The following is a 16,563-nucleotide window of genomic DNA, read 5'->3' as shown; positions in this document are numbered from 1 at the left end:
ATTTATATTCTTCATATACTGTAAATTATATTACAATCATCATTTTCTGATTTATAACACTTTTATTTTACAAACATTTTGACAGTGAAATGCACTGGTTTATTATTGCAGACGAAAGGTGTAATTGTATGCATACCTTTGAACAAAACAATTACACCTTTTGTCTGCAATGCATGTGTGCAGTGAGACTGATGCAAAAGTTGAGAAATAGTTGTAAAATTAGTGATGTAGTTGACACATATTACAAATTCTTTTGAAGTCCCGGACAGTTATCACATGTCAAGGCAAGTCTACAAAGAGATCAATTAACTAATAAATAAATCAATAAATAATGTGTTCGACATTTAGTTACTCACAGAAATTTACAGAATTTTTTTATCATTAGATAATTTTTAAAAACCAAAAATAAAGTATATATTTATATTAGCACTGACCTGTAAACATAATACCGTAAATGTATTAATTATAATGTTTAGACATTTTGTGACCTCAAATTTTGGGATAGAAGAGGTTTTTTTTTTTTGGTTTTTTTGTTTTATTGATTAGTTTTGTATTATTATTTATTTAATTATGTTATGGTATGTGCTGTTCTGTCTGTGGGAAAGTGCAGATATTTGTTAATGGAAAAACGTTGAGGTTTCCTCTGAAGACCACACTCACTCAGTCAATCAATGTGCTCTAGTGGTGTCAATAAACCAAGCAAAGTTTAGTTTAACACAGCCGATGTTACATATTAATCTTAATGTTAGTTGGACGGAATATTCTTGCTTGATTATAACTAACATGAATGAATAACAATCATTCCAATATTTAATTATAATAAACAATTGTCTATTATACAGATATACGTAAATGTGAGCCAGATACTTGGAAGGCAGTCGCTTGTGCTCTGCAAATAAAACCCTGCCATAGAAAACCTAGTCCCCTTTCCATATGTCAGTAAGTATACCAAATTGATTATGGCTTTGAAGACAATTATAATAGGTCTTTTTTGCAATATGATACGGATTACACCAATTCATTTACAAAATTTAGAAGAAAAAAATTGTAATGCTTTAAATTTCTACTACGTCTATTGTGAAAATTTAATACAGTAAAACTATGAAAACAGATGATTTGAAAGTTATGTTGTCTTGTAAATCCTTACTTACATGTAATTGTTGTATGTTTATGTTAGGTAAATATTTAGCTTTTTAAAAAATGCCTATTGATATTGTTTTCTTACAGAGAAGACTGTATTTACATCTTAAACAAATGTGTTGACAACTCGCGACTCTCTGGTGACCAGACTGTACCCAAACTTTGCAATCCGCTTCCAAAACGATCAGAACCTGGAGCCTGCATAGCGGCCTTCAAGTACCTCAGTAAGTTTTACTGCTTCTTAGCTGCATTTGATAGCTCACTTAGAGGGAATGAATTTCTCTTTCAGATTTTGGGAAATTCATTCCTTTTTTAAAACAATTTTTCTAAATATTCTGATTAGTGTCAAGTTGTTAAGGTGAGATGAGTATGGTATGTTGAATAATACATATCAAAATACTAAATGTTTATAATGGAGATTCAATCAGATAAAAAGTTTTCCTAATTATAGTAAGCACAAAATTAATTAAAATCTTTAGAATTCTCAAAAAATGCAGAATTCTATTTTATTTACCAAATTCTGCAATTCATTCCATTTTTCTTTGATTGTGGAAAATCATTTGATACACTGATTGATTGTACCGTGAAATGGATTAAGTTGAACATTCCCAGGCATCACTTTCACAAATTCACTGTTATAACCCATGTCAGACCTCTCAACCTCAAGGCACTGGAAACCTGGACACTGAAGCCCAAAAACTTGGAGATTTAAGTAAAAACTTGGAGATTGACTATATTCATACATAACCAAGTGCTAAGCAAAATAAAGTGGTCATTTTGTTGTGTAGAAACAATATTTGACAGGTGACGTCAGGGAATTTTCACTTCTGCGTAGTGCGTGCAAACTCTCAACGAAAATGTGAGAGACTGGTAGTGATAACCTTATCTGGCATTGATCTTCTGAATATGGATTGTTGTGTCCAGTTCTCTCACTTTGTTTGTTATTTCTGGCTGGATTGGCCGAGAACTCCACTGAGCAAGAACACAAATTGTTTTAACTACAATGGATTTTATCGCAAGAGAAAAACCGTGAAATTTTTGAGAAAAAACCGTGAGACTTTTAAAAACCGTGAGATTTTGATGGCTTATCATGAGACCGTGAGATTTTGCGGAAAACCGTGAGTCATATAGCAAACTGTGAGACTTGAGAGGTCTGCTATGTACATAGATCACTGGTAGAGGATTTGCTTGATACAATAGTTCATACAATTTATCCACTCTCGGTAGACCCATTGTTTTGCTGCATTCAAACCACTGTTTGACAAATTTGCTACAAAAACTCAACACTGGATACTAATTAGTGTCTTGAATTGTAGAACGTGTATGTATAAATGTATAAATCTTTAACATGTCCATGCATTGTCACTGAGCATACACAATGGTTTGCCAAAAAATATATTGCTAGGTTTAAATAAAATGTGAACATGATTTAAAAAATTGCTTCTGAAACATAAAACTATTTGGTTGTGTGGTTTATGGGCATACATAATTGAAGGGTATAATCTTTTAATTTTAAATGACAAAAATAATAAATACTTTTGGAGCTGCTTGAGAGATCCCTTTTCTTCATACCTTACTCTTCTGGTATGATCAGTTTGTTTCTTCTTACAGCAAAGAGTTCCAGTGAGGACCACATATCTGAGGTTACGAATCCCTGTCACCCAAACCCTTGTGAGCTAGACAAACTGTGCCAGATCCGGCGCCATAGGTGTAAACACAAACACAAGTGTCTGCCATACATTTGTAAAGCAGGTAATATTATCATGTTATGTTTGGTGAAAAAAATGGTTTCGTTACCAGTGACTATTATTTTGAGTGGACCTTTCTTTGAATGTGTTTTGACTTTGAATTGTTTAATGTTGATCAGAGCGCACATCTGTCATTGGTGCACGTGTTTACTTACTCCAGCTTCTTCATCCACGAAAGGAAAGGGGTTGGGGTGGGTGGGAGAAGGAAAGGGGTTGGGGTGGGTGGGAGAAGGAAAGGGGTTGGGGTGGGTGGGAGAAGGAAAGGGGTTGGGGTGGGTGGCAGAAGGAACTGGACTGCCCGCGCTGGTAAGTGCAAGAGAACACCAGCAGCCCGACCAGGGTCGGTAGCAGGCGGGGACATTTGTAGTGCTGTTGCATTTTCAATGTCCCATAGGATTAAGTTCAAGTGCAGGTGCATATGTAGGAACCAGTTTTCTTTTGGATGTATTGTTATCAATAGTCATTGCATTATGTGTGATAGTGATGTATTTATTATGCATGCTTTATGATTGTTGTAGCTAAAATATTTGTTTAGGTTGTACCTATTGCCCTAAGTCCCTAAACATAGACAAGAAACAACTTCACCCAAAGAAAAGAACTTCCTCTTCCCTTGGATTTAAAAAAATACAAAAGGGGGGGGGGGGGGGGGGGGGGGGGAAGAATTAACCTAGCTAGCTGTATTTTGTTTTGCAAATGTTTATTGTAAAATTAAAATATATCAAAGGTGGTTTACTTTATCAGTCACAATTACAGGCCTGGAAAAAAAAAATTGGTAATGCCTGTTAAAATGACCTATGTCAATCAATTTGAGACTGTCATAAATGACAATGTGCCTGTCACCAAATGTTGAAATAATGTTACTATTGTCCTTTATTAATCATTTGGGTAAAAAATGGTTGTAATTTTATTTCATCTAGTACTACTGTGTCAAATAGCCTTGTGTTTAAAACATGCATGGGGTACCTGTTAAAAAAAGTACTAAAATTTTGTGCAGAACTAGGGTAGTCATAGATGCTACCCATTTTCTCTGAAATGAGCAGCTTGACTCCCATTTTTTTCTGATTCTCTTTAAGGATGAGGGGTGGTAGTATTTATATTCATGGTTTTTATGTCAATTGATATGCTGCAGGTAGGAGGTTTAGTCACATACATTACTATTGTCATCTATAGGGTTTGATTTGGTAGTATGCACCCTATATAGCACATATTCAGTGCATAATAAAAAAATATTATGATTTTGTCATTTAATTTAATTAAACTATACTGACTAATTAATTAGCCATCACAGGACCATGCAAGTTCACAATGACCTTGACCGTAACAATAATCACTGAACATGGCTTTGAATGGAGTTTGAATCAAAATTAGAAATGAGAAAAAGTTGGTTTCAATAAAGATTTGAATAATTTCTTTTTACATGGTATTTAACATACACAACTGCTCTTAAATATGGTATTGTAAAAGCAATTTATTTTTATATTAAAATAGTATGTGCCAAACAAAATTAGTTTCATCTGGGCAAAAAAATGTATGCAATTATATTCCATATAGTACCACTGTATCCAGTAGCCTTGTGCTTGAAACATGTATGGGGTACCTGTAAAAAACAAATACAAAATTTTTGTGTGGAAATAGGATAGTTGTAGACACTGCCCATTATCTCTGAAATGGGCAGCTTGACCCCCAATTTTTTCTGATTCACTTTAAGGGTGAGGGGTGGTAGTATTTATATTTGTGGTGTTTATGTCAATTAATATGCTCCATGTAGGAGTTTTAGCCACATATGTTACTATTGTTGTCTATGTCTATGGTAGTATACACCTTAAACAAGAAGGACCGGCCTCGGTGGCGTCGTGGTTAGGCCATCGGTCTACAGGCTGGTAGGTACTGGGTTCGGATCCCAGTCGAGGCATGGGATTTTTAATCCAGATACTGACTCCAAGTCCTGAGTGAGTGCTCTGCAAGGCTCAATGGGTAGGTGTAAACCACTTGCACCGACCAGTGATCCATAACTGGTTTAACAAAGGCCATGGTTTGTGCTATCCTGCCTGTGGGAAGTGCAAATAAAAGATCCCTTGCTGCCTGTCGTAAAAGAGTAGCCTATGTGGTGACAGCGGGTTTCCTCTAAAAACAGTGGCAGAATGACCATATGTTTGACGTCTAATAGCCGATGATAAGATAAAAAATCAATGTGCTCTAGAGGCATCGTTAAATAAAACAAACTTTACTTTTACCTTAAACAAGAAAGAAATGTTTTATTTAACCAGTTTTGGAACACTGGCTAGAATGAAAAAAGTGCAATGGGCCAACCAACGTAGTGATCTGTATATATTTATATACCTTGAAAACGTATTTTGGTAAATATTTACTTTGATGTTCAATTTAAAGATCTTTTACATGTATGTGCAATAATTGAATTCTGTTGAAATTGACAAAGTTGAAACAATGAACTTAAATTTGAAGAAAATTGTTGTAGTATAAATTCATTACTTCAGAGATACAAAAGCAGAATAATATTTTAATAGTAACTCCACACAAGGAGAGCCAACTTCACCCCAGTCTATGGTACTACATATCTTTGTGTTATTTTGTTATATTCTTTTTATTCCACAGCATGTCATCTTGGCCAAGTGTCAACATTTTTAGTTCCGCATGGTGCTATTGTCCGAATACCAGATTCCCAGAACATGCTGCATAAGAAGCGTGAATGTTACAAGAGCTGTCACTGTAGTCACCAGAGTAAGATTGAAAACTGCACACCACTTCCCTGCGTGGAGCGGCGCCATTGCAACATTGGCACTGGACACAGGAAAGGTACAGTAGCTACATCTTCAGTGTTCTTTATAGTTCATTGTAAACTGATGGCGAGTGCCTTCTGTATTGTGATTGGTTAATTACATTCTTTTTCCAAGATCAAATGAAAATAACACCCAGAAAGCTAATGACGTCATTAGAAAATGACGTTATTAGCAGTTGGAAAAGGCTAAGTTGACAGTTCAAAGGTCTACAGTTAGTTCCATAGAAAAATGATTCAGTTTACAATGGACATAACCATATGGCATTTTTAAATTTGCGGGTGTTATTGTCTATTTGATACCCGCAAATGTTTCATTATTAACCTCAGGTCAAAAATGATATTTGCGGGATCAAATAGACAACACCCGCAAATCTAAAAAACACCATATGGTTATCTCCTAAATAAATCTGGCCTAGTGGTGTAGTAAATTATAGATTCAATAACTAACAATGCTAGTAGTTCATTTAAGTGGAGTCAATTTGAAAATGTGGGGGGAAAAAAGAAGAAAAAAAGAAATTGTTGTATAATGATATATGACAGATAAGATTTTAATTATGTTTTATGTGTAAACTAAACATTGAAATAATGCCAAGCCGATGATAACCCACCATTGACATAATTAACCTTTTTTAGGCCATAGGATTTCAAATTTCATGGGAAACGCTTTTTCGGTTCCATGCCTTGTGAGCATGGGAATCGATTGTTTTTAAAAATAATTATATCTATATTATTTTCATTGAATAGTCATACTCATATAATGATCATAGGAAACAAAATTTTGGTTCCGTGATTTTAACAACACTATACTGGAAATAATTATTTCTGTGAAATACGAAGGTCTGTTTTGGATACTGCAGGCAAGATATCTCGCCCAACATCACACAAGTTGACACACTGTACACTGTATACAGTGTATTCCCAAATTCATATTTCCCACTTTTTTCACACAGCACTCACCAGAAATAATAATAGAACAGGAAATATATTAATTGGGAGTATCAGACCTTGCTTTTTAAGGTGCGCAGGTGTGATCGCACTCGTAAAGCGCACATAATTTCAATCTGGCGAGTGTGAAAAATAACGCACGTTACACTTAACAAACAGCACACGTAAAATAATTTGATTGCCACTATTTACCTTATGTAGCTGATAGAAAGATCCGTTTAGTAATACCAGAAGATTTTAATATATGACTGGTACTTACTTTGCTATACAAATCGGAAAACACAGGTTTAACAGACATCTTCGAAGACGTACCAATCCGATCAAAATTCTTTGCCTATTTAATTTATTATTAATTAGAAACAGTCCACTTTTGTAAGGTAGTAGATAACAAAGCTTATGTAAGGTCCTGAAAATGGCAATCGTGTAATTTTATACTTTCTTTAAAAAAATAATTAGACGGAATAATAAAAAGAAGGAAAAGAAATGATAATAGATATGTTAGAATAAGCCTAGGTATTTTTGTACGTTTATTATTTTTCTTTTTTATCTTTAAAAAAAATCAAATGAAACTTCATTTAAATATTTGTATTTCAGCCAGAGGTTAATAAATGTGCATATGTTATTTAGATATCTATATATGTACACACTATAGTAACAGTAATCAATGATCATTTCCGACTATTTAATTTTTGTTTCGTTTGTTAGAAAGTCACAGACCATGTGACTGGAACATAATTTAATGTGCAGTAGTCTGTGGCATATTGACCAATCAGAGCTATCGGGGTCAAATTAATTTTACTCTTGGAATTATGCACGCACACGCTGGTCTACTTGACAACGTATTATGCATTGATGATGGTGTCTAAAATTATGGGGTTTTTTTATTATCTTTATTATGGCATCCCACATTTGGAATAAAATCCTATGCAATGACAGATTTTTTCAGAGTTTGTGTATTTTGTTCTAGATCAATGACGTAATGCTGTCAGAGCTGTTTGTAACTTGTAGCGGTGGTTGCGTAATTGTTGAATTAAGAATGCCACGTGAATGTCATTGTCACAACTAACACTATCAATTGAAGTAATTGTAGGCCTACATTTCACGAGTTATTATTTTTTTTTAAATGTTTTAATAATATGAGTCAGTAGTACACACCTGATATGCTTGGGTCATAGTTCATGAACCACCTCCTCGGAACCAGTGGTTTTTTCCCATCCCAACTATCCTAATCATGTTCGTTGTACATAATAATCAAATTCAAGACAAGTTGATTCCTATATATGTTTAGCTGCACGTTCATCAAACCATCTAACACTGAAAAGGTATATATATAATTGTGTGCATCAAATTGTCTGAATAGAACATATTGTAATTAAAAAATCAAATGGTCTTCATCAGTGTATACATGTCATAATTATATTTCTATAGTACTACTCCTGAAATTTTTTAATAAACTATAACTCCATTCCTGAAAGGGAAAAGAAGCCAGACTACACTAATGAACCAAACAACATAAAATTAGAAGAAAATATTATTGGTTTATTGGTTAATTTTTGCAACATATGTCTCTACATTTACATGTACCAATTACTAAATTAATAAATGCTTGATTTTCACTTGCCTTAGCATTTTGACGAGTGCGATTTTTCACTTGCCTAAGCGTTTTCAGGTGTGTGATTTTTCACTCGCCTTTGTTTTTCAAAAGGCAAGGACTAGAGTATGGCAGCTTTATTTCTCTATTCACCTGACTTCAAACAAGGATAGTAGTCTGGTCTCACCCAAACATCCCAACAGCCAATGGGATGGCCTTGTGCCGGAGGTTGGACTCTGCTACTAGCCTGGCGATGGCAGGATAATCTTTCCACTCCAGGAGATATTCTTCAAAATCCGGTGAATGGTTGTGCAGGCTGCCTTATCAAGGTGGACATAGTGGATTGCGAAGTCCTTCTCAGATGCATTGACTGGTAGCGTTTGGAACACCCCGTGCTTGGGCGCATTTAAGAGGAGACAAACGTCTTCGAGGTTAGTCTTGACAAGCTGAGCATAGCACTGACGTAGTTTGCCAGAAGGAAATTGTTTATTTCTCAGCTTGTCCTAAGACATGTTTTTTTGTTGTACTGGAGGAGGCTGTGACATGTCTGGTTGAGTGGTTGCTTTCTTCTTCACAACAGCCATCGGCCACAAGAGCCTTCTGTGGTGTTGGAGGCATCACCGGAGTCACATATCTATGTGGAAGGAGCCGCTGCCTGTAGTTTATTAACCAGTTTTGCAAACACCTTTATCTTCATAAGAACGCAGAATCTTGGGACACTGAGTTCTTTGTTATGTCTCTTAAATAGCTCTGGTTGCATGAGAGAAAGTCTTTTCCAATGGTGTTTGGAAAAGGCCTCATAATCTCACGGTAACACTTAAGGGCTTGAACCAGACACAAGGACATCGATGGACGAGAGAGCTTGTACCGAATACGTCTGTGGTGGCTGGTCTGGAAGCCGTTTCATGCATCATAGTGCAGTAACAGTCCCAGACAATCTTAAGTTTCATCACGCCACAATTGAACCATGTCAATTGTTAACACATGTAGATCTGAAACTATCACCACCATCGCAAAGCCCTAGAGAAACAACTGCTCAGAAAGTGATCTGGACAAGGCCCTCAGAACAAGAGCCAGGTCCCATATTGGAGGACAAAGCCATTGAATCCGGTCTTCATGTTTGAAGCCTTTGAATCACATGGATCTCCAGTACCAAGCCAACTGTGACCTAGTTGTGGAATCCCAGACGGTAGCAATGACTGAAGTGTAGCCTGCTGTCGATCCCTTCAGCTTCAAGGAATTCCATAGATGAGTAGGAACTCTGCCAGCTTTGCAACACACCTTTGTAAGACACCATCTGTGAAAGCACAGCTATCGGACATTACAAATAGCCACTGTAGAGGTACAATGAGCTTTCAAAATCACCTCCATGGATTTGGAAGACCCCCGCCCCCACTGTCTTCTTCACTTCCTCAGAGATAAAATCCATGCATGTAGCTGGAACAAGTGTGAATTAGGATGGTGTTGTCTCAACTTGGGATAAAGAAACAGTCTGCCACAGTCAGGTAGCAGTAGTGGATCTGGATCTGCAAGACATAGTAAATAAATCGGGATACAAGACACAATTCGGCCACATCAAAGCCAACAGTAATGGGCGACAGTGGAACTGTTGGAATTGCTGAAGCACCCAGGGAAGTAGTACTGGTGGAGGGAACCCATACGCATCCAGACCTTGCCAACTGATGGCCAGTGCATCAAGATCCATGATGTCTGGATCTGGAACCCGAAGCTGGTGATTGAATCGGGTCACGAACAGGTCTACGCGTAGTGTCTAAAGTCTCTGACACACCCACTGGAACACTCCTCAATGTGGCATCCACTCCTTGGCCTGGACACCTCCCATTAATGTTGAATGACATGCTGTAATGGTGTCAAATCACGTCCATTATAGTGTATTTGTTGTGCCAGCACAATAAGTTGCATAAGACTATTAGAAAATTTGTTTCTAATTTTCATTATTATTCATACTTGCTTAATTGTAGCACAACAAAGGTAACCTCCCATCCACCTCTAGGAGGCCTACCCTTGTTTCGGTCATTTCGGACTTTGTATCGAGGATGAGACTGATGGTCTGCCCATGCGTGGATATGGATATGCATCTGTACTCCACCAGCGAAGTCTGATAGAATAATGACATTATCTTTGATGTTAGTTCTGAGAACAGATGCAGTTGATTTATTTCCAAGTCAGCATATAGTTGTGGGGCCAAGCTTGAAAATACATACCTGACAGAGACTTGCAATGCCTTGCTTAATAAAGCTATAAGAAAAACCATGCTCAGTTAGCAGTTTTGTACTTTCTCTCTTTTTTTTTTTTTCTTTTTCTTTTTTTTTTGCATATGAACAGCATTCCTGTGGGAAGCAGAGTGGTCATGTGCTTTTAGAGTTTTTATTCTGAAGTTTTTTATGCCCTTGTTTGCCCTGGGTTCTGCAATGGATTTACCTTGTGTTCTGAATATTTTAGCCATGGCCACAATTGATTACATTGTGGCAATAAAAGTCTGTCTTTTTGTCATATGTTTGGTCTTTTGTCAAGTATGATCCCTCGTCATTGTCTCTTTTTAATTTTTGCCCTACCCCGGGGAAAAATAATAGAGCAAACTCATGGTTGTTATCTAACCCCACTATCAAAATAATTAAATTTAAATGAGGGTAGACAGTGTGACACATGGTAATAGATGGTTCAGTGTATTTGGTAGCTGGATATACATATACAGTTTATGTCACCAGGAAAGGTGATGTCAACTGCTTAAATACAAGGCATCATCCCATGTCAGACCGATATCAAAAGAATATATTGGCAAGATCTAATCTGTTACTTGATGAACAAAAAAAGGTATTTTTTACATCAGCAGCTGTGAAGCATTATCCAAACTGCTACATGTAATAGTGCGGTTCCCATAAAAGTAAGTTGTTTTCCTGATTGCCGACAGCCATATCGCAAGTAAACGAACTTTTAAAATTCAAAGTATGACTTGATTGACATTAACCTGTACGTTGTCGCGAGTGGTGAGTTCCAGGTACCTAGCCTAAAACATATATGCCAGATTAACTACCACCTGACTTGTACAACCAATCAAAACATGCATTTCATTAAACTTATTCCCTATTCCAGAAACTTGAGAGGGAAAAGTAAACAATGCATGCTGTAACTGACCATGTAGAGATAGCATGTTACTGCTGTTTGTAAAGCTAATGAACCGAGGAACAAAAAACCATGATTGAGCCCTTGAGACTAGTGGATTTGCATTTCTCACTGTCAGTGTTAAAAACCACTAGCCATGGGTGTCAGGCTAGCAGATTTGTCAAACTCTGGGCCCAGTCATTCTAACTTCAGCCCTCCGAAAAATTAAACGGGCAAATTCAGAAACAATTTTAATTGTTATGACAATCTGAATGAATATGACAATATAAACATGGCAAATTGAATGGCCAAGAATCAAATTGTGTACAGACATAGTAAAATTATATAATATTATTTTTTGTTCCTGATTCAAAATTGTCTTCACCGAAAGTTTCTCAAAAGATGTTGTTATATCTCTTTTTGCTCCACCTGCCTGATGGTTAGAAATGGTTTTATTAAGATCAGTTTTGGTGTGGCTAACATAATGCTTCAATATAATAAATGATTCAGATGCTAAAAATTCTTTCTGTTGACCAGAACATGGCGTTCAGTTCCCAATTGATGGCAAGCCTTGCATCTGTTACTCGGGTGAGCTGATATGTGGTCAGCGTACCTGTCCTGTACAGTCACAGGTGACCAGCAGTCAGGCCACAGGTGGGTGCACTTTCTTCTTTATCAGCCTGAATCAATGTCCATCCCACATGTTGTAAACATTCACTCACACATAAATACGCACTTCGTGTCTGTCTATCTGTCTGTCTGTCTCTCTCTGTCTCTCTCTGTCTCTCTCTGTCTCTCTATCTTTTTTCATTCACCCACTCTCTGTGTGTTTCTCACTGTTTCTGTCTGTCTCTCTCTGTGTCCGACTGTCTGTTCAGGTTAGTTGTTAATGAGAGAGATGATGTAGCAGCCCGCCCAGTGGTAAAGCATCCCCTTGATGTGTGGACGGTCTACAATGGACCCCTGTTAGTGAGCCCATTGGGCTATTTCTCATTCCAGCCAGTGTACTATGACTAGTATATCAAAGGCCATATGGTATGTGCTATCCTGTCTGTGGGATGGTCCTCTCTAAGACTATATGATGATGAATAAATCAAGGTGCTCAAGTGGTGTTAAGTAAAACAAACTTCTCCTGTTTTTTGTAGCAGCCACAAATGTCCCAACTCCCCAAAATATGCCAGTTCTAAAAATTATTACCACCACAGCCCAAAATGTCCCAACTCCCCAAAATATGGCAGTTCTAAAAATTATTACCAACACAGCCCAAAATGTCCCAACTGCTGATTGGTGTATTGTAGCATAAATTCATTATGAATTCATAACAGTACATGTTTTATACATAAAGATATATACAGTTGAGACTAGTCTACCGGTCACATTTATACAATGACCACCTGTCCATAATGGCCACCATAAACCTGCCCAAAGCATTTCCTTCATTATTTTACTTGTATATAACAGCCACCTGTCCAATGCGGCAGCGGCCACTATTTTTTTTACCAATAAAACACATTGGCAAACTGGCCCTTTTGATAATGTATAATGTACTGCAACCTTTTTGTATGTCATGGACTGATTTAATAGATAACAGAAGGCAGTGGGAAGCAATCAAAGTGAAATGACTTTTTCATAAGGTGAATAATAGAGTGACTTTCAAAAAAATGTATGCCTTGAATAACATTTTTATGTAAAATATTATTTCTCTTATTTTATATTTTTGTGGTGACTATTGACATTTTTATGCATTTCAGTTTAATCGTTGAGAATGGTAAATTTTTAACAGGAGGGAGACTTGAATTGTAACTGAAAAACACTAATTTAACCGTTTGGAATTAATTATCTCACAAGTTTGTCTTCTCTTTTCACTTAATTCCTGCTCCAGACAATTCTTAAATAAGGTTACTTTCTATAATATATATAATCCATTTTATAATATGAAGTTAAGTAAATGTACATAGATTTCAGGCCTGTGTATACAATATCTGGAGTGGGTGGCATAATCTCTAGCGGTAGGCCAAAAGCAATATCTTTTATCTTTAATTATTTATTAGCACATAAAAACAGTACATGTTCATTCTCATGTAGGGGAGTACAACTCCCTCTCCCTGGACTTTTTAACAAACACTTCCAAAGTACCTATATATCAGAACCTTCAGGACATAGTGTCGGAAATGTCATCCCAAACACACAGCTGCAGCGCCTATTCATACAGGTATTGTTGTTTTTTTAGCAACAGCATCATTATCTTTATCTTTCTCTCTTTCTCTTTTTTTTGGGGACTCATTGTCGGCGTTAAATTTAATAATATGTGGTCCTTATAATCCTGATATACATGTAGTCTTACTAGGTTTGGGGCATGCAAATAAAAATACATATAGTGATTTTAATTGTTAAATCAAATAAATATATTTTTTAATACTTTATCATAATAATTAATCTAAAATATTTAAAAAAATTTTTTATCTAAATAAATTTGTTAAATGTATTAGCCCGTTCAGTTATCATCGAAAATGTCATTTTTAAGTAGCCTTTCAAAAGAAAAGTAAGCCTACCCTCAAACACATTTGTTTGTCATTTTAAATTAAAATACATCCACATAAAAAACTAAACCTAACGCAGATGTCAAAGATGTATGCGCAATAACCAGGATGAATTCACGAAGGTAGATAACGAAAATGAGTTATATGCGTAAACTTACTACATGACGATAATTATATCTTTATGTCTGTAGTAAAATTGGCACACCTTGGAAACTTGGGGACTTTTGACATGTTTTTACAAATGATGTTCTACATCTATCCTGAAAAAAATCTGCTATGCACTATTTATGTGCGGGTTAAAGCCTAATGTTCCTGGAGTCAATGCAGTGATCTTACACCTACCCACTGAGTTGTTAAAACTTACTCTGGGTGGGAGTCGGTACTTACAAGCCTTGAATCGGGTGATTAAGCCACTAATACTACACCTACCCACTGAGTTGTTAAAACTTACTCTGGGTGGGAGCCGGTACTTACAAGCCTTGAATCGGGTGATTAAGCCACTAATACTACACCTACCCACTGAGTTGTTAAAACTTACTCTGGGTGGGAGCCGGTACTTACAAGCCTTGAATCGGGTGATTAAGCCACTAATACTACACCTACCCACTGAGTTGTTAAAACTTACTCTGGGTGGGAGTCGGTACTTACAAGCCTTGAATTGGGTGATTAAGCCACTAATACTACACCTACCCACTGAGTTGTTAAAACTTACTCTGGGTGGGAGTCGGTACTTACAAGCCTTGAATCGGGTGATTAAGCCACTAATACTACACCTACCCACTGAGTTGTTAAAACTTCTCTGGGTGGGAGCCAGTACTTACAAGCCTTGAATCGGGTGATTAAGCCACTAATACTACACCTACCCACTGAGTTGTTAAAACTTACTCTGGGTGGGAGCCGGTACTTACAAGCCTTGAATCGGGTGTTTAAGCCACTAATACTACACCTACCCACTGAGTTGTTAAAACTTACTCTGGGTGGGAGTCGGTACTTACAAGCCTTGAATTGGGTGATTAAGCCACTAATACTACACCTACCCACTGAGTTGTTAAAACTTACTCTGGGTGGGAGTCGGTACTTACAAGCCTTGAATCGGGTGATTAAGCCACTAATACTACACCTACCCACTGAGTTGTTAAAACTTACTCTGGGTGGGAGTCGGTACTTACAAGCCTTGAATCGGGTGATTAAGCCACTAATACTACACCTACCCACTGAGTTGTTAAAACTTACTCTGGGTGGGAGTCGGTACTTACAAGCCTTGAATCGGGTGATTAAGCCACTAATACTACACCTACCCACTGAGTTGTTAAAACTTACTCTGGGTGGGAGCCAGTACTTACAAGCCTTGAATCGGGTGATTAAGCCACTAATACTACACCTACCCACTGAGTTGTTAAAACTTACTCTGGGTGGGAGCCAGTACTTACAAGCCTTGAATCGGGTGATTAAGCCACTAATACTACACCTACCCACTGAGTTGTTAAAACTTACTCTGGGTGGGAGTCGGTACTTACAAGCCTTGAATCGGGTGATTAAGCCACTAATACTACACCAACGAGGCAGGTGATATTAGTATTTATAAATATAATTTGAACATAATTATGAATATAACATTTCTTTAAATTATAAATACATGTATAAATAATTAACTAAATAAACACCTCCACCACTGCTAAATACCTCAGAACATCAAGTAATATTTTACATGTGACTGCTAATTTTAATTGTTTGATGATAACAGACAAAGTATGTTTTTATTGCAGGTTTGGGGTCTGGAAACTGTCCATTCAGCTATGTTCCAGTGTGTGCAGCCAATGGCAAAACATATCCAAATTCCTGTTTTGCAAAGTAAGTCGGACTGATATCAGTTTTCCTTCCTGTCATACTATTTCTTCCTCAGTGGTATGTGTAGGGATGGGACGATACTTGTTTTTTTTTTTTGTTTTTTTTTTTTTTTTTAAATTTGATTTTCAATATTTGGTCCATGGTTCGTTTATTCATGATAAAGTACAGAGTACAGAGCTATCATTCGTACATTTTAATTAACCATTTTAAGAGAAAGAAATTTTATATTTAATGGTCATTTGTAAAACAGTTGTAAATATAAAACTATACCTAGAAAGCAAAAATACCATTTTTAGCTTAAGTATACCATTGTATGTTGTTTTGGTACAAAAAAGTACAATCTGACTCGTCTTGTCCAAGCTACCTAATGTCGCTACTTATTTCTAAATAAGCATTACCTGTTTCTATACAAATAACAAAAAACACTTTTATGCCAACTAGTCTGCCATACCGATAAGATGGATGCTAATGTGTACCCATATTTTATATTAAAAAGGGACATTAATCTCTGGAAACCTGTATCTGATGGCAAATGTCAACACAATCTCCAGGAGAATGCCAGACCTCATTCTTATGCAAAACACAAACAAAATTGATCCTAGATTACTGAAAGTTTGCTGTTTTATCAAAATGTCTACTAGAAATTAGCAATTTCACATGTGTCTATGAACTGATACACATGCAATACTACGTCTGTTGTTACAACTAATATGATTGGTCAACCAATCATAAGAATGCTAAGACGAATATTTCCCACTATACTGTGAAATGTGGGAAATAAAAAATTATCGTTAGTTGAATCGGAGACATTATCAATCGTGGGCATTTGGT

General features: G+C 36.5%; 1 protein-coding gene across 1 annotated transcript in view; it reads left to right on the top strand.

Moving 5' to 3' along the window:
• LOC121380876 (reversion-inducing cysteine-rich protein with Kazal motifs-like) overlaps positions 1-16,563 on the top strand; it is a 127,783-nt gene that overhangs the window by 73,265 nt on the left and 37,955 nt on the right. The window contains exons 12-17 of the mRNA XM_041509882.1: positions 843-939; positions 1,228-1,364; positions 2,752-2,892; positions 5,502-5,702; positions 11,882-11,998; positions 15,651-15,735. Of these exons, the coding sequence (XP_041365816.1) occupies positions 843-939; positions 1,228-1,364; positions 2,752-2,892; positions 5,502-5,702; positions 11,882-11,998; positions 15,651-15,735 (778 nt within the window). The remainder of the gene's footprint in view (positions 1-842; positions 940-1,227; positions 1,365-2,751; positions 2,893-5,501; positions 5,703-11,881; positions 11,999-15,650; positions 15,736-16,563) is intronic.

The sequence above is a fragment of the Gigantopelta aegis genome, chromosome 9, assembly GCF_016097555.1.
Source record: "Gigantopelta aegis isolate Gae_Host chromosome 9, Gae_host_genome, whole genome shotgun sequence".
Classification (NCBI taxonomy): Eukaryota; Metazoa; Mollusca; class Gastropoda; order Neomphalida; family Peltospiridae; genus Gigantopelta; species Gigantopelta aegis.
The sequence above is the reverse complement of the archived record's forward strand: the minus strand, read 5'-3'. Positions and strand labels throughout refer to the sequence as shown.